The sequence below is a fragment of the Diorhabda carinulata genome, chromosome X (genome assembly GCF_026250575.1).
Source record: "Diorhabda carinulata isolate Delta chromosome X, icDioCari1.1, whole genome shotgun sequence".
In the NCBI taxonomy this organism is placed as follows: Eukaryota; Metazoa; Arthropoda; class Insecta; order Coleoptera; family Chrysomelidae; genus Diorhabda; species Diorhabda carinulata.
This window is the reverse complement of record NC_079472.1, coordinates 37033184-37057212: the sequence shown is the minus strand read 5'-3', so window position 1 is coordinate 37057212 and position 24029 is coordinate 37033184. Positions and strand designations below refer to the sequence as shown.

The 24029-nt window shown below is 31.2% G+C and overlaps 1 protein-coding gene across 7 annotated transcripts in view; it reads right to left on the bottom strand.

The window, feature by feature from the left end:
• LOC130900398 (protein phosphatase 1 regulatory subunit 3B) overlaps positions 1–24029 on the bottom strand; it is a 113351-nt gene that overhangs the window by 26122 nt on the left and 63200 nt on the right. The window contains exons 1-2 of one of the 7 annotated variants that reach the window (XM_057810962.1): positions 22218–22274; positions 15444–15514 (exon numbers count right to left, since the gene is read on the bottom strand). The exons of 1 other annotated variant lie outside the window; for it this stretch is intronic. Coding sequence is in view for 3 of the 6 variants with exons in the window: in XM_057810964.1 (XP_057666947.1) it covers positions 1338–1343 (6 nt within the window). In the remaining 3 variants the exon portion in view is untranslated. Of the gene's footprint in view, positions 1–1337; positions 1639–15443; positions 15515–22217; positions 22275–24029 lie in introns of those variants that run through there. 5 more of the 7 variants (XM_057810964.1, XM_057810959.1, XM_057810961.1 and 2 more) reach the window with 5 other exon arrangements.

The window sequence follows — 24029 nt, the reverse complement described above, 5'->3', positions numbered from 1 at the left end:
TCTTTCAAGTCGCAGTTCCAACTCAATCTAATCTAATTTCCATAAGAAGTCTAAATAATTAAGATCTGAGAATCTCTGTGATTATTACTTAGGCCCTCTTATACCTAGATTGGTATCTAGTTGATTCATTATTTGCTCAAAACACTGCAGTGTTCTATCAGACAACTTTTAATATTTGCAGAGTTCCAGATTCTCTCTGATGGTGTGATTATTGTATCGTGTCTGTTTTTGTTTATATATTACAAGTGTATAAAGATTTATATTCTAATCGTCATGATTCTATATTTTTATTTAGTCGGCGAGGGATTGTATAATCCATCCGTCTATAATTCATTTATTAGTATAAAACCACTTCCACAAACGGACACTGAAAAACGATGAAGTTTTAAAGAAACATATGAGAGTATTAGAATGAAAAAATTGAATGAAATAAAATATTAAACTGTGTATTCTTAGCAGAAAAATTACCTAGCTTACAACTAAAAACCTCTGAGTAATAAAATGCAAATTGATTTTTGTTATTTGACATATCGTTATAATGTAATAAATGTTCTGAATTTAAATGTATACAAGTTTTTTTTTCACTTTTTAAAACAAAAACTTTGCAGTGAGTTTGCATAATAACATGTTCATCTGTAAAATTGAAGTTGTATAATCCGGTGAAGTATATGTTTAAATTCGGTAAATGTTCATTTGCAAAAGGAAAAATAATTGGAAGCCTAACTTTACTTTATATAAAACGGAATCCGTAAAATCAAATTATTTGTTAACAACTGAATCGAAAAATGTTTAAAATATAGCAAGTTAAAAAAGTTGAAGCGAATATGGAAGTATAGTAAATCCGTATTATTTAAAAAGAGCAAAAATTTTTGTGAAATATAATCGATATTTTATTTATATTTTGAAAAACTAGAAAATGAAATTAGGGTTCATACAAAATGGTTTTTGATGTCTAGTGGTGGTGTTTTCTTAATTACATTGATATACTAGAAAAAAAGTGTAATTGCTTGATATTTTTTGCTTTTTAAAAAAACCAATCAATAAGAATTGCACCCGGCACAATTAATAAACATAACCTGGTTTAATTGATAAACTAAGTATAAATGGTATATTCAAATAATTATTTTTAAATAGCATTTGAGACATAATTGAATATAAAAACTAGAAATAAATTGATGAATCAAAATTAACGTTATCACCTAATAATTTTGAAGAAAAATGTCCACTAGATATAAAGAAAAATTTTAAAGTATCGGCGTTTTAAGTTTACGGAAATCGAATACGGAATATGAAAAATAAATTATTTCAATTTCTTATTATTAATTGTTATAACTCACCAACATTAATTTTTTTTTTTAAATCACTGTAGACACACTAACGCACGCCGCACATTCACTCACAAATACTTGTTGGCACCAACGACGTTCAACCGAGACTACGAGAAATCAATCAAAAGTAAATTAAATAATTTAACGTTATCAAATGTTTTAAAATAGATAATACTGTTCACTCACGGAAAGTATGATAACTAGAAGAAGGCCGTGTGTTCATTTCTGCTTCTGTAATATAACTACCGATAGTTTTCTATTTTCGTTTACACACACATCGAGAAATTTCAATTTAGTTTTAATTTAAACTGGTATCACGGTTGTAAAGCATGATGTCTATGATGAAAAACCGATTGTATTCAGATCAGGGTATTTTAACAGACGCTTGGACCAAATAGCACATAGGCAATAAACATTCCGAACGTGTCAATTTTGTGTTTAAAAATATATTATCGATAAAAATAAAAATTTATTAGCTGTTCTCGAATAAATTTCATTACTTTATGTATTGTATATGTAAATTAGGAAACGAATAAATTCGGAGAATATTACATTAATCTGGTCTGTGGGAATTTTACTGGATTTAATAGTCGATAAAAGTAAATTGTTTTGAATAATGTATTTGCATATAGATGTGAGAGAATTTAAAGAAAAATGAAAATCATTTTGTAAAAATTTCCATAGCACAATATTGTTTACAATATTAGAGCAAACAAGACAGATTATAAAAGAACCAAATATTATTTCTTAAGACGTGACAGATAATGTGAACGTGTTCAATGAATGGTGGAATATATCAATATTCTTCACGACCTCGAGAACGGGATAAAATACCTAGTTGTAGTATAATAAAAATAAAGTGCAAAATGGAGATTGAAAATAGAAATAAATTAAAGAATGTTTTGATTTTTCTACGATATAGGGGCTAAAAACATAATTAGATTGGAGACTCCGAAAGATCCAAATTCATCAGTAGGGAACGTTAGTGCGACAGTGTATGGTGAGTTCGACTTCTTGTCTTTCCATTCCATGTCGGTTTTTCGGACGCGAGTCAAAGGACGTTAGGACGTGAACATAGTATAAAACGAGAGTGTTGATGGCTAACACTCCGCCTGTCAATAGGAGGCATCTCGCGAGTCTTGATCGAATATTGAGGTGGCGGTTTGCGCCGCTATAGAGACTGAAATAGATTTGGTCTCTATTAGTGTACTATTTTCCTAGACCAAAACCCAAATTCTAGTATTGATGAGTCGATTATTGGAGGTAGCTGTCTTCTTGAAAATTATAAGCGGCTTCCAACGACTTATATAAAAGTTAGTCGCACCTTAACGTCAAGTTTTTTGCTTAACTTAATTTGACGTTTCTTTGTTTCAGTATTTGACACATTCAACCATGGAGAGGTACACAATTGAGCAGCGCGTAAAGATTGATGAAGCCTTTTACGAAAATGGGCGTTCAAATCAAAACGCATTTCGTACACTTCGTGATTTTTTTGGTCAGCATAATCGACCAAATATGTCCACAATCTGGAGAATTGTGCGCAAATTTCAGCAAACCGTGTCTGTAAGAAATGTGAAAACACCTATGCATGCTCGCCCCGTTCGTTCTGTAGAAAAAATTGCTGTTGTTCGCGATAGTGTGGAAGAAGAGCCGTCAACCTCGCCTCGTCGTCGTGCCGAACAATTAAACATCTCACGAACATCACTGATGCGAATTTTGAATAAAGATTTGAATTTACACGCTTACAAGGTTCAATTGACTCAAGAGCTGAAGCCTGCTGACCATTTCAAGCGTCGTCAATACGCCGAATTATGTCTCAGAGTCATTGAAAATATGAACCATCGGATAGAATTATGCCACCGAAGCCGTGGAGAGCATTTGGCCGATATTTTGTTTCACACATAATTGTCATAGATCCTTATATCATTATAAAAAATATTGAGATAATTCTCTGAAAACTTTTTGTTTTATTTACAATTAACATCGTGCATTTTAGTTGGACCACCTTTTAGAACTAGAGGTAAAAAAGAATAGTTGTCTGTTCATATTGTGGATGTGATAAATCAATCAAATTTATCTTGGTTTGCGGATGCGGTACTTAATGGACAAGACGTTTTCTTCTAATAAGAGTTTTATTTATGATGAATAATATCAACGTTAATATTGATTATCGAGATAATGTGAAAGATCTCACTCTTTTCTTTTGGTCTTGAGCGTTTTGTAGGTTTCCCAAGAGACATTTTAATATATTTGAAAATCAATGATATCTCGTCATTGGAGTCTTAAGTACTTGGAAATGCTTGTAGTCGAAGTTGTCAGATTTCATGTCTTACTTTCAAAAAATTTTATAAAATCATTATTTGTTTTTTCTTCTTGGCAATCTCTTTTATTTGTTTGCTATATATTTTAAAATATTATTCCTCAACGTTTTATCTCTGTATGAGTCCAGTTGTGAATTAAATAACTCAGGATGTTGTCTATATATAATCATTTCTATCAATCAGATTCATCAGAAAACGACGGTATTTTAAATATATTCTTTACGTGATTGTTGAGCGCGACATCCGACACTACCAGTTCAGGTCGAAAGTTCTAGAGGTCTCCTGCCTCGCATCTTCGTTTCCTTCGCCCATTTACTTATAGAAGGCCTAAAGGTGTTTTGGTCTTCCGTCTCGATCTCCGCTCTCGGACGCAGCGTAAACCACCATCTTCAGATTGCTCTGAAGAGATGCAATAACATCCAACAGGTCAAAGGATTACGGCTTTTTTCTTGAAATTACAAGCTATCAAAGATGTCGATATTGATAAAAAGGTCGATCGATATCACTTTATTCTGATGAAATGAAATTTAATATGGGCGGCGTGATATTTTCTCCAAATCATCTCATACACAAATTCATCACCATAAAAACGTCTCGCATCTGCGATAAATAGGATAATTTAGTTGCAATAGATGAACATATCAGTAGTTGTTACTTGTCGAACATCTGGTATGCCGTCATATATAAGTTAGTAGTAATGGTTCACTGGAAAAACAACCAGAACTGGCTTTTACATATAAATCCAGTTTTATTCCAATTTATCCCCTAGAGATAGAGATTGAGAAAAGGTGAAACAGTGAGGTTATGATGCATTGCTTAAGGTTGAAGAATAGACAGAAAGCGAATGAAGTGGATATTTAATAAATGTTACATTTTTTTTTCAAAGTAGTGCAACTGTCTGCTGAGTTGCTTGAGTATTGAGAGTCATTTTATAGTTGCGGATCCAATTCGAGAATTGCTTTGGGATCAAATGTCCAGTAAGAAAATAATTGAATCGTTTTTTGGGGGTGTCGTGGTGTCGTTTTATGTATTAAAGGGGGACTAGTAAGGAGCCATGTCGAATACTAGTCAAGAAGGTTTGTGGTTTCGATGCCCAATTTTGACACAAATTGAACGGTCGTCTGAGAAAACGTCGTAACTCAGTTTATATACATATTCATTGTAAGTAACTGGACTTTAATAATGGAGCTTTACCATTACACTTGCCAATTGCATTACAACAGATGTGATGTGTAAGCACAATGAGTCGAGTTTTGAGATATAATTATTTGCCTTCGATTTTTGGTAGACCTTATTCTAATTGCAGGTAAAACTGTTGTCAGATACATAAAAAAATTATTGATTGCACTGATCGATTACATTTTTTTATCACATCAATATGCTTCCCACAACATTTTTGAAAATTTTTCTTTCATTTCCCGTTTAACAAATACATTATTATTGTGATTAATTTCAATTTCGAAGGATAGAAACTAATCTGTAGCTACATTGTCTGGGGTTTTCCCAAACAACGGGAGGCAATAAAGAGATATTGATTGATGGTTCTATGAATACATTGATAACTTATATTCTACACAATATTCATCGATTCGTTTTCAAAATCAACAACATGGTTTCAATCACTAATTTTTCAACACACAATTTATTCAGGAATGTTAACAGTGTCGGATTAACATTTAGAAGTGATTGTATTTTGTATTCCTGCAATGCTTTAATGATGATTGAATTGAACTACAGGGTAATTCAAAGCACATATGTTTGATATATTATTATTTATACTATGAAATTGGACCTTAAGCTTGTGGTTTAAAGCAAAAAGGAAATAAAAAACTTGATTTGAGCCATTTTTCGATAGAAAATGTGCAAACTTGGGATATAGTGAAAAAAAAAGGTGGAGAAACCTACATAATAGAGAAATGAAATTTTCTTTACTATTTTTATTACTTTGCATTTAATATGCAAACATCAATAACCAAAACGAATATTGATACATTAAAAAGAGGAAAAATGTACAAATAAAGACCATTATTTATAAATTTTACTTTACTTACAATAAGCTCATTGGAAGTGATTTTTCATGAAAATATGAGTTGAAAAGAATGTTTTAGGTACCATTCATAACGAATTCCATATTATGGGTATCAAAATAACCATATCTGTAATAAATGAAATCCGTACCTAAAATAATGGTCCCGGAAGTACTGGCCTGACCTAGAGTGGCGGTAGTTGGTTGAAAAATACCACTGTATTAAAAAGAACACAATCTATATGGCATAAGCTTGAAGACGCTATGTTGTTTAGTATTTGTTTGGCAGCCAATAATAGTAAAAGTTTTCAATGAATTTTTAAACATTGAAAAAATTGGTCATCTCTATGTGATACAATACTTTTATTTGAAGGGCTTAGCCCTAACCAAGATAAAAACTGAATTAGATTCTACTCTGGGTGAGACTGCTCTTTCTTTATGAACAGTGAAACATTCGGTAGGAGAATTTATACGGGGTTGTAGGATTTGCGAAGAACAGCATCGCTGTGGTCGACCAAATGAGCTGACGACTCCAGAAATGTTGAAGAAAATCCACAAAGCGGTACTGGATGATCGCCGACATAATAGGCATTTCAAAAAGTGCGGTACATCGCATGCGCAAGAGGGGTGTCGAGTTTGCTCACATTGGAACAAAAACAGCGTCGTGAAGATATTTCCATCGAGTGTTTGGCTATGTATCACAGGAATAAAGCCGAATTTTTGCGCTTTTTCATAACTAAGGATTAAACGTGGGTCCACCTCTTCATTCTCGAAAAAAAAGAACAATCAAATTATGGACTGAAAAAAAAACGGCTCCAAAGAAAGCAAGGACCGTTCTATCTGGCTAGGTCATGGCGTCGGTTTTTTGTGATGCGCGTGGCGTAAGTTTCATTGACTAGCTTGAAAAAGGAAAAATTATCAACGGCAACTATTATACAAAGTTTGAGCGATGTAATCAAGCAAAAATGGCCGCATTTGGCTAAGAAAGAATTGTTCTTCCAACACTATAATGCACCAGCTTACACATCTGTTATTGCAATGGCCAAAATTAATAAATTGCTTTTTCATGCACCCTATTCGCAAGATTTAGCTTCCTCGGATTATTTTCTGTTTTCAGACTTGAAAAAATGGCGACATGCTTAAAGATTTTCCAACAGTGATGTCGGCAGTTAATGGCTATGTAGAGGAGCTTGACGATTCTTATTATAAAAAGGGTATCGATTACATTGAAAAATAAATATTTTTTTCCCAAAATCTTTGTTGGGCCAGGTACATCTGGAACCATCCCCGTATATATAATTAGAATGGTAAAACTTTGGAAAGGATGACCATAACTAGACATATCTCTATAAACCAAATTCAAACAGAAAAAAATGACTTCGATTAGATAATAAGTAAATATATTAATCGATTGGAATTGGTTTTTTTAAAAACTTTATTGTGAAATAATCCAAATGAAAAAACAGTGCCAGAAGCTCGTGTTTTGTGAAGATTTGAAAGCAAAAGAACAAAGGATGGAATAGAGATTTTTCTATTTGTACTGAACCACACCAAGTTGTCCAGAAGTTGTTCAGAAACCAGATGTAAACTAAAACCTACTTGTCATAATAATTAAAACCTACTTTGGCTGACAAGACTTCTCATTTAATCTAAAAAACTATGATTTGGACTATAAGAAATTGATTTTGTTTCTATTAAAACTATACTTTGCACACGCGCTGTTGAAAATACCTGTTGAACTTTTTGTACAAGCAGGAAAGAAGCCATTTTATAACTAACCACTTGACTGTTGAAAGGAACAAATTATAAAACGAAATTAAAATAGTAATTTTAGCTAGTGATTGAGTATTCAATTATGCGGAAAGGAAAATATTCCATTTTGCAATAATTTTACTGATAACCATTGTATAATAATTTATATTAAACATTCAGTTTGTAATATTTTCTGTTTATAATTAATATATTCTGTAAGTTCAACAATCTAAATAAGTTATATCTAAAATATATCAAAATAAATGGAATTTATTAGAAGAGAGAACAAAATTCACGTTGCAAAAAGTTTCTCATATTTAATATTATAAATTCATGCTCCTAAAGGCACTTGTTTGGGTAGTTTTAAGATTGAAGTATAACAAAGGAAACCTGAAATATTAATCGTACTACTTAATTTATTATATCTCCTCATTTTGGTACAAGGTGAAACTAAATCTGGTACATAACACAGACGAATACGTTGAAGATATAGAGTAACGACGCTAAAGCAGTGGATAGAGCATCAGTAAGTCTACACATAACAACAAACAACACTTAATGCAGCCAATTCTGTAGGGGAATCCTTGTTGTGAGGCAAATTCGCTGGGTGAGCGCGTACTAGAATTACGATGGTCTGAATACCAGGACAAGAGAAGCATAAAGATAAGCTGCTTCAGTGCCATTCGTTGGACTAAAACTTTTGTAAAATAAGTTATAAAGGGAAAGCAATAATATTATAACAATTTCAAAAAGCAAAAAATATGTGTAAAGCCACTGGCAAGGGACAGCATAAATTATTCAGGATTTTGGTTTAGAAGACCACAAAAAAATTGAAAGTATGGCAGTGGAATATACCATAAGGCACTTCAGTAAATTCTATCTATCCAAAAAAGAGTTAGCGTTAACAAATATAGATAAGTCATAAACAAGAGGCTTCCACCTCACTCACACTCTATTTTCAGAAAACAAGTAAAGGGATCAATAGTTAATGGATAAAATAGGGTCAATCAACAATAAAGAGTCGCAGATGAATGAAGGTGGAACAAAAAAAGCTATCGTCTTGTGCATGTTGTAAACCCGTCCAAACCAGGATAGACTTTCGTGTCTTATTGTAAATGCAATCAGTGAAATTGAGAATGCAAGAAAACAATTCTTCTAATCCGTCATAGAAGAGCCATAGCTAAGATCTTTTAGGACCCATCATACAAAGAATTAATATTTGTTAATGATCCATTATAGTTTCGCATATTGAGTGATTTTTCATCTAGTAATTGATTCCATTATATGTTGCTTCTGAGAAATATCAAGTTTTAAAAAAATTTTTTATGCTTTCATTTCATTTAGAGCCATTTTTACTAAAACATTAATAGTTTCTACATTTTTTAAAATTTGTTATGGAATTTTTTAATTTAACCTCAGATTTTGATTCAGTACCCCAAAAAATTATAGGAAATAAAAATAACCCCTCAATTTATATAATTGTCTCATTTGAGTTTTGTTAGATTTCTTTCTCAGATATGTTTTTGGAAAGTCTGAAAATGCTGAGTGCAGAAACATTTCGGAAACAACATATAAACGGGAACTTTAACATTAAATATATTCTAACAACTGAAGAAAGACGTTTTAAGTCATTAAACAGTGCTCAAAATCCAAATTTATTGAATAGTTAATAGATATATATTTCACATGTTTTACAACAACGAACATAAAATTTTTATTCTTCTCGTATTTCTTCTTGTAGAATAGTTTACAAACTGATAACTTTATGGTTAGAAGTTTATTAGCCGTAATAGAAATGAACAATCGTAATTTGATATGCGAAGTAATAAAATTTGCAATACTTTTCGATGGAACAATTTCACGCATCTTGATGACAACTATTGTTCTTATAACTCATAAACTAAGAATGTATTGTTTGTATAACAATCTAAGAAAGATATCTCCATTCCTTTACAAGTTAAAACCTAGCCAAGTTATTGATTAACGCATGAAATTTATTCTACCTCTAGAAATAACCATGATATTTTATAATATCTTTTAAGGACCAATGTGAGCGTATGGCTCCTCATGTAGTATGATGAATGTAAGCTTTAGTATATATTTTGTCATGATATTGACACAATCTTATCCAAGCCTAAAAATATATTCAGATTTCATTTATATTTGACTTCAATTCGCTATTTTGTAAATAAGAACTTCCGGTACAAAAGTCAACCTGGGGTGTGAGAAAGAAGCGGAAAAGTCTCTGCGCTTGAAGATGATTTCGAAGTGAACTATATAAAACAGTTTTTCATAGGAGATTAATCTATTTGTATAGATACCTAACTAATTGAACAAACATCAGTAGCAAAAATAAAATAAGGAGAAAATTAGTTGGAAAAAAATGTTGCTTGTTACTGTCCTAGTACTGTTTGACTTTTTTGTCAAATTTGTCTTCTGTCAAATAAACGTTTCTAGCGTATGACAGGAGCATACGACTGGTTGACTCTTTCTTAATTATACGCCACAGAAAAAATCAGACGATTGTCCACATAATTTTCAGTTATCAAAATAACATATAAACGTTAAATGTTGTTTAACTTCTACATTATTCCTTTATTTGTAATAATCTGCATAATTTGTGAAAAATTTGTACAGCGATAATTAAATAATGATTATTTATCTGTTTTTGTTATTATAATTATATTACTAAAAACCTCTTTTTGTTTACACAAGAATTATGCATTTCGAAAGGTCAAAAAAAACTTTGATTAAAATAGAAATCTAAATGGCGAAACGAATACAACCGGTATTTATACTTATAATTTTGTCTGAACAGTTTCTGACCTGAACCTGAAGATGTCACTACTTATCTATATAAGTTAGGAAATATATTTCCGCATTTAACAATTGTAAAAAAAGATTTTTCTGAAAATGAAAAAAAATTACCAATCGGGGAGTAAATTATGTTTTTTTTTTTTAAACAATAACCCTACACAAATGAAAGACACACTTTGCATGGACGCTGCCATCATTTACCAGCGTAAAATTTTGTGTATCTGAATTCAAACATCGCCGTATCCGCTTAACTAACGATGAGAAACTTCGACAAACAATAATAGCTCACCAAATGGTACTGGACCACCGTCGCGTCGGGTTGAGGTTATAGAGATAGAAGAGGCTATCGGCATATCAAAAGAGCGCGCCCGTGTGAAGTTATCCACGAATAAAATAAGAAGAAATAATGAAAATATTAAAAGTTTACCTAATTAGAAAACAGTCGTGTATTTTTTATAACATAAAAAAATTAATAGAGCTGACGCACATGATTCGTTTTGAAATCGAAGCTCTTTTCTTCAACTATTACAAATGACACTCAATAAGGAACTTATTAAAAAAAATATGATATGAGAATTTTTTACAACGTTAAAAAAAGAAGATTACAGTCCCGCGATGATGTTCATCGTTCGGTTTGAAATCGAAGCCCCAAAATTTTTCTAAACAATTGCAAAGGACTATAAATAAGCAACCTATTAACAAGTATTTTTTATAACGTAAAAACAATGAATAACGTTCGCGCCCGCTAAAATCTTCCGTGGGTGATGCCTAAATGCCCAATATTTTTTCAAACATACATTTTCTGTTGAACATTTAAGAAACGTAAATACAAAAGAGTTTGAATAAGGACACAAGAGTTACCTATGCCATTGGATAAAAACTGTGTTATGCACGTGTAATTTGCATTGGTTAAAGAAAATTTGAGAAAATTTTGAGGCGTCGTTTTTAAAAGAAAATATTCGAGTCAGCGCTGGAACGCACATTTTATGAATATTTTGGATTTTATACAAAATACTACTGACTAAAAAATACTGACTGATATAATTTTTTTCATAATAGTGAAATATGTACAAAAACACGTGTTTGAAAATGTTTTATCCATTTAATCTTCAATTTTTAGTAGTAAAATTATTTGGTTTATTATAATGTCATTATATGTCTCCTCTATTAACATTTTTTTGGAAAAGTTTAGTTAATTTTGTAAAATAATCTTCTTGGTAGAAATTCGTTGAAACTTCACACGAGTAGAGAACGCATTTGTCATATACTGACTGAAGAATTATGCACGCGTAAACTATCCACACGGTGGGGTTACATTTGCCCACTTTTGACCAAAAGATCATACGATTAAAAATTTCAGAGGCTTTATTTACGTGATTCATGCAAAATAAGTCCATAATAAAACCTGAAATTAAAAAAAAAAAACAGTCAAGGCAGTTGATTGCAACGGACGAACCTGCTCCGACAAAGGCAAATACAATTTCATCAGTGGGAAAACTGATGATTTTTGAGATAATCGTGGAATTGTGTTCTTTGCTATCTTTAACAAAGTAAAACATTAACCAGAAAATTATTTTATTACTTCGCATATCAAATTGCGTATCATTGCTTGATAAGCATAAGAATAAATTGCGAAATTGAAGAAAAAGGAAGTGATTTTCCTTCAGAACATTCACCTTCTCCGCTACAAATTGGTTGATTATCCACCATAATCATCAGATCTTGCCCCTGGTGACTTTTTCCTATTTCCTAATTATTCAAACAACCCTAGTATAATATATTTTTGAATTCCGTATCCCAAACCGATTGTATCCGAGTATGTTAAGAAATTATGATGAACACAACAAGCGAAATATATTTTTTTATTATAAAAATTTTTCATTTAAACAATATATTGCATCATATTTACCTACAAATTCGAAGAAATTCTGAGAAACCTAAATATTTATGAGGTCGAATCAATTTACAGTATATTTGAATCTACTGAATGACTTATTTAACCAAATAATAAAAATTTGTTTACATGGTCTGCGGTTACTCATTCAGAATGTCAATAAATGTACATTACCGAGAAAAGAGTTCATTTACGCATAAAAAAACTACGAGAATTCCACATATGTCATCAAATATTTTTTCATTCAAATCTTTATCTATTATTCGTTATATTATATTTTTTGGATAATCGTGGTTTTTGTGTATATTCCAAAATGATCATATCAATATCGGATGAACGTTATAGATTTAACCTTGATGCCTTCAAGGCTGGAAAATTCATTTACTAACTGTATCTACAATTTTTTTCATACATTTTCTCATTCTCTAAACAATTTTCAAAATCTCGCAACGTTTTCAGATTATGCTCTGATATTCGCTCTATTATTTTCAATTATTATAGGTATAGCGAAACCTATCAACAATGATATTACTTTTCACTTCATAATTTGAATTATTTGTTTACTAGATAGGTAGTGTCAGTATATTCGTTGTTGGTATCTTCAGTTTTGTAATAATGTTATATTATTAAATAAATATTTTTCGAAATTCCCCGGTATATATATAGCAGGAATAATGACAGAAAATATTGCGTTATACACGTTTTGAGAACTGGCAACTCCACTTCCATCTCTCTCTCTAAAGAAACTATTGAACCAGCAAAGTGATTCAATATTTATTTAAAAAAATCAGAAATACTTAGAAAATTGCTGTTGGTAAGTGAAGACACAAGTATGTCAATAATCAGTTCTCAACCCAGAACAAAAGCAAATGTGAAAAGCGATCTTCAAGAATTTGTTGTACCGCATTCGGAGCTTGATGAGTCACGTGATACTAGAGATTAAATCTAGATATTTGAGTCCGACCTCAAGACCGTTAAATAAAGAAAAAAATGATACAGAATAGAATAGAAGGTCCGTCAAAAATCGTGACTGAAGGAAAGTTTAATCGATTTTTCTTAAATCCACGGATTTGTGAAGATAATTCTGCCAAAACGGTTACTCCGCAAGAATTTTTGGCAAAAATAGTCTTTCAACGACACCTCACCTTTCCAATAGAACCGATATTGCCTCTTTCTTTATCATTCTTCAAGTTGAATTCACAAGAAGCTATGGTGGGGTAGAAGGAGGTTCTTAAAACTTCTTTAAAACGGTCAAGACGTGTTCTAAGATCAGAAGATCACAGATAGAATTTTTTAATAGACATGTGGGTAGAACAGTAGGAATTGAAATGTAATGGTGAATACCTCATCCATCACACTGGACTTCACGATTTTTATTGCACAGTTGAAACAATTATTTTTATGATGGTAATACCTTCCAAATAATATAAAAAGTTAATCGTTGAGCACTAATATTATAGGTAGTTATTAAATTGGCCTGCATTTATTAACAGCAAAATTTGATAGCGTGGTTTGTTCATTCTCTTATTTAGTTTGCTTTTTAATGATTGCCTTCTATGTAGATGATATTTTTTAACGACAATTTATACACGTTGCAGATGCAAAATTTCTCCAGATCAGTTTTGCTACATTTGTTGAGAATTTATAGTGAAGTCAGAAACCAGATTATTCTCTAAAAATGTGAGAAAATCGTATTTCATATATTTTGGTGTTGTTATGGAGGATCAGAGAAAACAATGGGCTACCGATGTTTACTTTGGTCTTCTACTATTCTATTTAGATTGAATGTCCAAAGTTGTAATTGTTTTGGGATACTACCAGTTCTTCAGGTAGTACCAGGAGTCTGATGTCTACCGGCTCTACTTTATTTGTAGGACTTTTGAGGCAAATTTGGCCGATAAGGTCCGACTTTTAATCGGGATCTTGAACTATAAGTGCCTTTTGTAAAGCAAAAAACGCCCTTTTGTCTCCACTTTACATTATATAAAATTTAGACGAATGAAAAGATATCAGAACAATGGAAATTCAACACCAAGAGCGATGGGTTCCAATTATGAATAGTGAATAAGGCTGGTTTTTGAAGAGGTAGTCCTCCGTAATAAGAAAAAATGTGTTACAAATAAATAATTAGTTATATGATGGATTTATATCAGGTGTACGAATAAAGTCGATACACAACGATAAAAAAATAATTTTTAAATAAATATTAAACATAATCGTACAACATGCGATTTTTTAATGTAACCAAAAATTTTACGTTTACAGCTTTCTGGCAACTTTCATTAAAAATTAAATATTTTGCCACGCCCTCTAAATGGCTTCTTTTTGATAAAATAGCACTGTTAAATTTTTAAATTTTTTTCTAATCCAACATAACATGATCTAAGCTATTTAAACGTTGGGGGCTGTATATCCAGGTTCTCGATTGTCTACTTCGGGATAAGCTTATCCTACAGGGTATATAAATGATGACATCAAGTGTTTCTATTCGTATATCCTATAGGATAAGCTTTTCCCGAAGTAGACAATCTGTAGAGGGAAGAAAGAAGAGAAATACCTTGATCATATGCGCTTTTTGCAATTGATAATATTATTGGAACGTGTAACGAATATTTGTGATCTTTTCGAAGAGTTGAAAACATGTACTTAATACATTTACTCTGTCTTGAAAAGAACCATTTGATCGAAATCATTCCAAAAAGCTTGTGCAATGTTAAATAAAGATTTCCAGAATTGCGGACATTGCAGGTCCATTCAATGATTTGCATACATGAAGAAATGATTTGAGAAATATCGTTGTTGATTTCCTGGGGTCTTGTATGGAGCAAAAGCAGGCAGATTATGAAGAAAACATCAATCAAATGATAGCAAATTCTATCTTGAAGGCTGTTTTCAAATTATTTTGAACTCTAGAGGTGACTAGTTTCATGTTTCTTAGTAATGTTTTATTGATGTGTTGAAGATAATAGTTTATTTGATTTTTCCATTATTTTATTTGTATCAAGTTTATTGAAGTGATACGAAAAAAAAGTATTGTAAATATGTATGCAAAGTGATATTCTAATTGTGAATATAGGTGATATTTAGATTTTATCTTAAACAGGCATAACAATTAGTTTCTGTTAAAAAACCAAGAATATGTTTTAGTGTAGGCATGCATATTCTTCTGTATGTGACATATTTCCAATATTTTTCTAAATATTGTTCATAATGACGTGTAAAATATCTCATGCGAATGTACTTAATCATGCAAATACATGAGCCTTTAGGTTAGCAGCACACTAAAAGTAATAACCTCAACTAACCTGGGTATATCGTTATTGGAGCCATGGCAAACTGTGCACAGATCACTCAATATCAAAAGGATTCCTTGAATCTTGAAAACAAAAAAAATATGAGAATCTAGTAGTTCAAAATAAATAACGGAGAGTAAGTAATCACTATGAAAAGGGAAAATAAGAGGGTATGATCAATTTGGAATGTATCATATGTAATTTCGCTGTAAACTTGGTAAAATTGAACTTTTCTTTACTTTATTTCGTTTTCTTGGTGTGATATAAAGTGACAAGCGATTATTGATATCAAAGATAATCAATACATTGTGTATATGAGAATCGTGGGTTTTCCTAGATAAAATTAAATCCGCTGCAAATATTTTTACACCATCGATAATTTGTCAAACTTTATCTAATATATAAAAGATGAAATCGACGATTTGTATTTAAAATTGTACTTATATTTGTTGCTATTTAAAATCGTAGTAAAAAGTCTGTAGGGCTACTCCTTTATCATAGTCAAATAGCTCCCATTGGTGTAAAAGGCACCTGTCGGTGTTTTAGCAGCTATGGTAAAGCAATGAGATCTCGGTTTTGCGGGTTTCTTCCAATTTTGTTCACAAGAGCTGTCCATTTATTGCATACGTTCTCGTGATTTGTGGGGGTAGTGCTGTTTTTGTTTGAAGGTGTCTACTCCTTATTAGTTGGGAATTTTCCAATTTTGATTGATATATTAATCGTTATTGCCAATTTTTATAGCGTCCAATAGTGATTTCCTGAATTAGTCGGATCCGTTCACTGAACAAAGATTGAGTTAAGCAAACTTGGTTAACTAGAATTAAATTTTGAAATCGGTGCATTTCTGTGTAAAAAATGAAAAATGAAACTTTTTCTATGAGTTCGATACTAAATTCATACAAATCTACTCCACTGTTTTTACAGATTGTATATAAATAATATAAAATTTTATTAACATTTTCAATATCAATATAAACACCAAATTGAAAATTTGTTAATAATGTGATTTCACAATTATACAAAAGTTCAAAAATATCAATTTTATTATTGCAAAAACAAACATTTAAATTATCTATTGGTCTTGTTTACTTCAGTACGTGCATTATGTTTTTCTTGCTAACTATCAGTTACTTTTATTAATTTAATATAAACTATCTATCTATCTACTTTTCATTTTCTATATGTTTCTCTTGGATTATACTTCAATTTTTGTTTTTCGTACACTCCTAAATGAGAACCAACTAGTTGAAATCAAGTTTCTTGTTTAAAAGAAAAATTTAGTTATTCATTAGTTCTTTAAATGTTATTACTGTTGATTCCAGTTGATTCCTATAGTCCGGGAGGCAGCGTTGCATATCACATAATAATTTTACTCCGATTTATTCTAATTAGTAAAAAAAGTAAAATTAATTGTTTAGATACATCCAAAAAAGAATAGCGATTCAGCAAGTTCAACCAACGGGGAAAGAGTTGTGAAAAAATTTTTATTGTGTTAAAACAAAATTCCAAAAATGTTTTTACGTCAATTAAAAATTTATCCAACGATTATTTACATAATGATAATTATTGAAACAATACTCAGCAGGATTATATGTTACCAGACTACATAGGCTTGGAAAAAAAAATTCACTTCATTTTATTTTACGTCAAATGAAACTTTGACAGATCATTATTTACGTTAAAAAAAATCAACAGATAGTCCGCCGGTGGAAAAATCGTCAGCAGGGCAATTGAAAGCGCAAAACAGGTATTTAACTGTGGTGAAAAACAACCAAATAAATTATTCAGCTGAAAACTTTATCTCTGAGAAATATTCTTCTGACCCTTATTTTCATTCATTGCTTAAATAACTTCTATTATTAATTTCAAGGGGCCTAATATTAATTTAGTTATAAAAATATTCATTTAAATTACCACGATATTATGAGGGCTTTTTTAATGAACACAAAAAAGAATATTTTATATAGTTTCTGTGTAAGTCATTTCTGCACAGACTCCAACGAATTCTCATGTTTATTACCAGAGTCCTTACCTATGACCGTTAGGACTTCTAGGCATCCATTTTAGTACAAAATTGGGAGTTAACTAATATAAGCCTCATTCCCATTCCTTCAGTTGAGTCTTTGCTTCCGACGTGTTTACAAGTGAAACATTCGAAATGGCGAAAGAAATTAAACCGTTCTGTGTGTGTTCTGCTTAAAGAAAAATGACACTTTAAAATCGTTTTCACCTGATTCTTTAAAAAGGTATTTTAAATATTCGAAAAAAATATAATTTGTCAATGAGTGAACCTAAAGATCCTGAGGTGATAAACGAGTATCAAAAGTATCACTCCAAGTGTTAAAAAGCAGTCACTGCTTTACCGCCAAATCATAGAATGCATCTTCAATCAAAACCATCATCAGCATCAAAGTATGTTATTTATATACTTTATATATTACTTTTTATGTTTTATAAAAGAATATTCTCATTAAATACATATTTATATAAATAAATTTATCTTTAACTATGACACTATTTCTACGCCTATGGCCTATGACCTTGAAATACGGTCATTTTGGAACCTGCGTGCGTTCTTCTCTCCCTCAAACATTCTGACATAAAAAGAAGCAACAAAGACAACAACTGCCGAAAGAAAATGACAGAATGATGGTATTCATTACTACATCCCTGTTGCTTTTAAAATATTGAAAAATTCGCCGTCTTAAATAAAAGTTTTTTCAAATATTTCTAAAATTGACACTTGTGATGTACAAGAAGTCCTCAAATCTATTGAAGAGTTTGTTTGTATGGTTTTAAGAGCATCAATGATGTAAATATAGCACGAGTTGCTACCTTCACAAAAATTTATAAAATGAATTTAAAAACAGATGTCTTCACATTCAAAAATACAGTTGATGGAGCAACATTTCCTCCATATAAATTGGAGCTACATCTACAAGTTTTACGCACAGCATATATAGCTCTCACCAATAGACTACGGATGGGAAGAAAAAGATAATAAATACCTACCTTTTCAAATGGTTCAATGGTGATCAACTTCCACCAAGTATCACCAACATTACAGGTATTCATAACTCTGTAGGTACTAACGACTTTCCATCAATTTCTATCAAAAAAAAAGCAACTGAAAAGATAATTTTTTTCCTATTTTCAGATGACACTGAACCAAACGAACAAACTGCAAATGAACAAAATGAAGAAATTGGAAATATTAACAGAGAAGACGGCGGAGAAAATAAGGAAGAAGAAGAAGAAAGTGCACTTGATTCTTCCTATGACAGCAGTGAGGACACCGAATACGAATCAGAGACATCTGAAGGATTATTGAAGATTCTTATAATGTAATTAGTTATACTATTATTGACGAAAAATTAAATGAATGAATGTGATTTCGAAAGAATTTTTTTGTTTTAAAACAAATATAGAAAATTTATTATATTCGAGTGATTCAGAATTGCACACAATAAATGAAAAATTGCAAAGCAATTGGTATTATTGAAATAATAGTTTTTTAACAGTATATTGAATGAAAAAAAGGGTCAGCAGAATATTGTCAGGGATACAGTTTTTAGCGCAAGAAGAATAATAGTATAGGTACGCTAAAAGTGAAAATAAAAAGGAATATTTTCATAACTAAATTAATATCAGCCCGCTTGAATTAATAATAGAAGTTATTTAAACAATATATTGAATGAAAATAAGGGTCAGCAGAATATTTGTCAGAGATAAAGTTTTCAGCTGAATAATTTATTTGGTTGTTTGTCACCACACTTAAATACCTGTTTTGTGCTTTCAATTGAACGATTTTTCCACCGGCGGATTATCAGCTGATTTTTTTTCCTTATTTTTTAACATAAATAATGATCTGTCAAAATTTCATTTGACGGAAAATAAAATGAAGTGATTTTTTTTCCAGGCATAAGTAGTCTGCTGGCATATAATCCACTATTATCAATCCTGCTGACTATTGTTTTAAAAATTATCATTATGTAAATAATCGTTGGATAAATTTTTAATTGGCGTAAAAACATTTCTGGAATTTTTTTTAACACAATAAAAAATTATTCACAACTGTATCCCCGTTGGTTGAACTTGCTGAATCGCTATGTATTTTTTGGATGTATCTAAACAATCAATTTCACTTAAAATCAATAGAAGTAAAATCACTATAAAAATTGCAACGCTACCTCCCGGACTAATAGTATATCACGTAAAAATTTCTATTTCAAACCCGGTTATAGAGGTGTAGATATCAAATAAAGTCCTACACAAGTGAGAATGCCAGTAATCGATAGCTATTACCGAGTAGTCTTTTAGTATGAATGCCTGTTGCGACTTTTTGTTTCACACGAAAATTACCGAATGTGGCATTAGAGTAACGAAATTTATTTAAAAAATTATATGGCAGTGAACGTTTATCGTTTACACATGTTTTACAATCAATTATTTCCACCTGGGTCGTTTCTCCACGGATGATAATTTCGTAAACATCGGTAATGTGATTTGATCTGTATAAGTATTTATGTGACAACTATAGAAATTAATAAAGAATTAACAAACAGGGTAAACTTTCGTTTTTGTATTAAAAATTAGTTTCTAGGTTCATGTGATTTAACATCATTAGGTGTATATGGTTATTCCAAGTCGTAGAACTAAGCTAACAAGTCCGCAATCGCTTATACGTTGAAACAAGGAAGAAATTCAACGCCAGCTGCTCGAGAAAGAGCAGTTCGAATAATTATCGAGAATTTGTTTTTCAAAATATTCTCCATTACGTAAGATCAAGACACTTTTGCAAGCGTTTGATATAATTATGCAAGTTTATTTTCCTAACCAAAACATGTAATTTGAATGCATCAACAGCTTTTTTAGGTGTAGAAAAACGTTGACATCGCAATTTATTTTTGATCTGCGGAAATAGGAAGAAATCATTGGGTGCCAAATAAGAGCTGTACGGTGGATTACCCACCAGTTCGATGTTTTGAATGTTCAAAAACGTTTTTTGTTTGAACTGAGGTGGGAAGTGCTCGCAATGTCGTGGTGGAGAAAGATTCATTTTCTGTGATTGGTTGCTCTGACTTCTGGCGAACAAATCCTGATGTACTATTCAGAATTGACCGTACTATGGTACTCTAATGGAACGGTGTCAGCATGTCCAGTAATTATGAAAAAAACAAGCGACTATTAGCTTCGAAGTGCTTCGTTCGCGAAAAAATTTTGTTGGATTTGCTCGTCTTGAAAGACCCATACAGTCGATTGTTATTTTGTTTTGGGGTTCATATGCATACATCCATGATTCTTGGCCTATCACGATCTTATAGGCGTCTTTCAAAGTACCGCGATTAAATTTTTTCAGCCTTTCTTTGCACCAATGTCAGATTTGATATATTTCCATCAGTGTTACCATATCTCAAAATGTAATTATATATCATATATATGATTAGAGTATTTACATTTTTCATGTAGGTTAGATAAGTTATAACAAAATAATACAAGCTAGAATACGAATCAATTCTATGAATGAAATGGCAGCTTTACAAGTCTTTCGCAAGACACAAAGTAGAATTAGAATGTAAATAAGCACGTTACTATATATCATAAATCGATGTTGGTCAATCGGAAAAAGTTTTATACAAAAGACAGAATTTTAAATACCATAACAAATAACATATCCTACTTAAACCTCAAAAATACTTCACTATCTTGATTCTAATTCTAACGCCGCCGCATAAACTTTTGGTTCACGACTGCGCGATAAAAGCTGGCTGTACTATTCTCACCTTGCACGCACTATACCCAGTAGACTAGATTAGATTTAGAAATAATACGTGCATTGCGACCTGAGAGATCAGAATACAAAGAACTATGCACTCACCCTAGCTAGATCAGCATGAGCAATATAAAGGTGTGGGTCTAAGTTTATCAGAAAAGGTTTCGATCTGGGGCGCCACTGGATTTCTTAAATATTGAAAAGAAATAATGATTTACCCTGAACAATCAAAACCCAGAAAACCATTCAGTTATATAATCGATATTAAGATGTTAGAAGCACTAAAGTTTTAGATCGGAGAATATCTGTTGGATAAGGATAAATAATATTCAAGTTTAAACAAACAAATAAAGTGATTTATTCCATTTTGGAAAATAGAACATGATTGATAAAAAAACAATTATTGGGCAAATTCCTTTGTGGGAATGATAAGCTAAAATATTAGCTTGTCTAATAATCACCTAAACATATAAAATGTAATAAAATTTGTAAATAATTAAAACTAATTCAAAATTCCAAAATATTAATAATATTACTAAACCTTTTTGAAATGAGTAAAGAAATTGCAAAGTAACTTTAGAGTTAAAATCCCTAGGCTTCAATGACCATCGGGTTGAATTAACAGTATTTTTCAAATAAAATAAAAAAGGGAATATTTCCACGCGCATGAAATGAGATCAATTCAGGAGTAGTTATATGCTAGCAAATATAAAAGGGGAAATTATGTATTCAAGTCTTCTTCACACCTCGCCGGTGTTTATTATTTCCATTCTTTCAGGTTTTTATTAAAGTGGCATTGTTACGTGAGACTCTCATGCGTGTATATTTTTTACTTCCAGAATCAATAATATATTTTCACAAGTATGAGTTAATTCCGGGAAAATATAGAAAAAATCCTATGGAATAAAACTTAAAAATAGGGATTTAACATGTACTTTCAGTCCCCAAAGTACAAATAATTTTCTATTTTTACTAATATTGTTCCCAAAATTAATTATTCAAAATTTACTTACGTCAAATGCAAATCCTATTTAAATGTCTGCATCTGTTTGTTAATTAAAACTAACCAATGATACCTCGTTTTTGGTGAATATATAACAAAATTGATAACAATAAAAGGTCAGTCGTAAACTTTTCTATATCACGAATATTTATGATGATCAAGAATTTAATTGATAAGGTTATTTCCTAATTTTGTAAATTTCTATTTTCAACGTAAATCATAACAGATAAAGTGCCTCAAAATAGCATCTAATATTTAATTTTAGACATATTTTGATAGTGTTTTGTAATCGGATGCATCTAATTCTATCTACTGCTGACAATTCCTATCTATCATAAAAGGAAAGCTCGACTTGAAACAATATTAAAGCTTTTAGAATAATAGTGTTGACACTGTTTACTATAAAACAAAAATTTTTTAATATTAGTTAGAAAATTAATTAGATTTGTATATTTGAAGTGGTTGGCACAATTTATCTAGTAATACTAAGTATTTAGTCTGGTAGGCAAGAGTAACTACAACAAAAGGAAAATAATTATTTAGAGCAACAAATGACTTAAAATATATCTCTACAAGTAAGCCAACCTACAGATTTTAATAAACCTTATCGACTTCGGAATTATTAAAGGAATTGACATTATAATATACACTGCCGAAAGTTCCCTAGAGTTCCCTAAAGATAAGCACCCTTTTTTTATTAAACTACATAATTAACTGGGAATTATTTCGAAATTATTTAAATCCTGGTGGTCTGAATATAGAATTAGCGGTTGGAAAAAACACAGGAGGCAATCTGGTTTACCCCGTTAGACTACATGAATACTAAACCGAAAAAGGATCAACATACATTTTAATCAATAAAAACACAAATTAAAAAGAAAAATGGCAGCAAACAAAAACTGTAGTAAATAAAAATTGATGCAATAAAATGACAAGATTGCTAAAAGAGTTATAAATTAAATTTAAAAGTACGGGTAAAAGTAATAAATTCGGTGATTATGCATAATCACCACGAATTTGGTAAATATGATAAATTATTTCATATTTATCAAATTTAACGGTAAGTTTATAAAACCCCCAACTCGTAATGTAGAATTTAACGAAAGTTCTTTCAGTTTGCGCGGCTGCTTGGCACATGATTTTAGAAGTAGTTCTAATTTTGTTGCATATAGACGGATTTCGCTACCATCTCGTAAAAAAGAAAACATTGAATGATAGTTGGCATCCTTACTTAATATTATGGATACTAAGAAAACAAACAGTGGTTAGGTTAGATCAAGTTAGGTTAGGTAGTAACTACAAAAAAACCTGTACTTTATTTTACTGGCCCAATAAGCAGGGTTCGTTAATTTTAACCTGATGTTAAATCTGACCATCTATCAGTGTTAAAAATGATCTTATACTTATAAAAGGCGTAGCTTCTGACATAGATTTCCCTCCAATTATATTTTATGATGCTGTTGAAGATATGTATTACTTTTACAGATATAAAGTAATCGTCGGTGTTGCAAGTTTTCTGCGGTTTCCCTGCAACCTGGTGAACCGGTCCTCCAGCCAAATGGCCGACGACAGGGAATAATGCAGCCGCAGCTGTACCCGCCTGCCCCCTTTTAAATTTAATATAAACAAAAAAATCACAAAATTTTTTAAAAACCAAAATTTCTGCCCGAGAAGAGACATTTTTACTTACAAGCTTCATTTTAGTTATTTTCTGACCAAAATCTCCCTTCAGAAATAGTTAGGCAAACACAATCGCACGCAGCTACCACAATCCAGCGAACCACAGCGAAGATATTCCTATATCATGGCCTATTCCAACCAA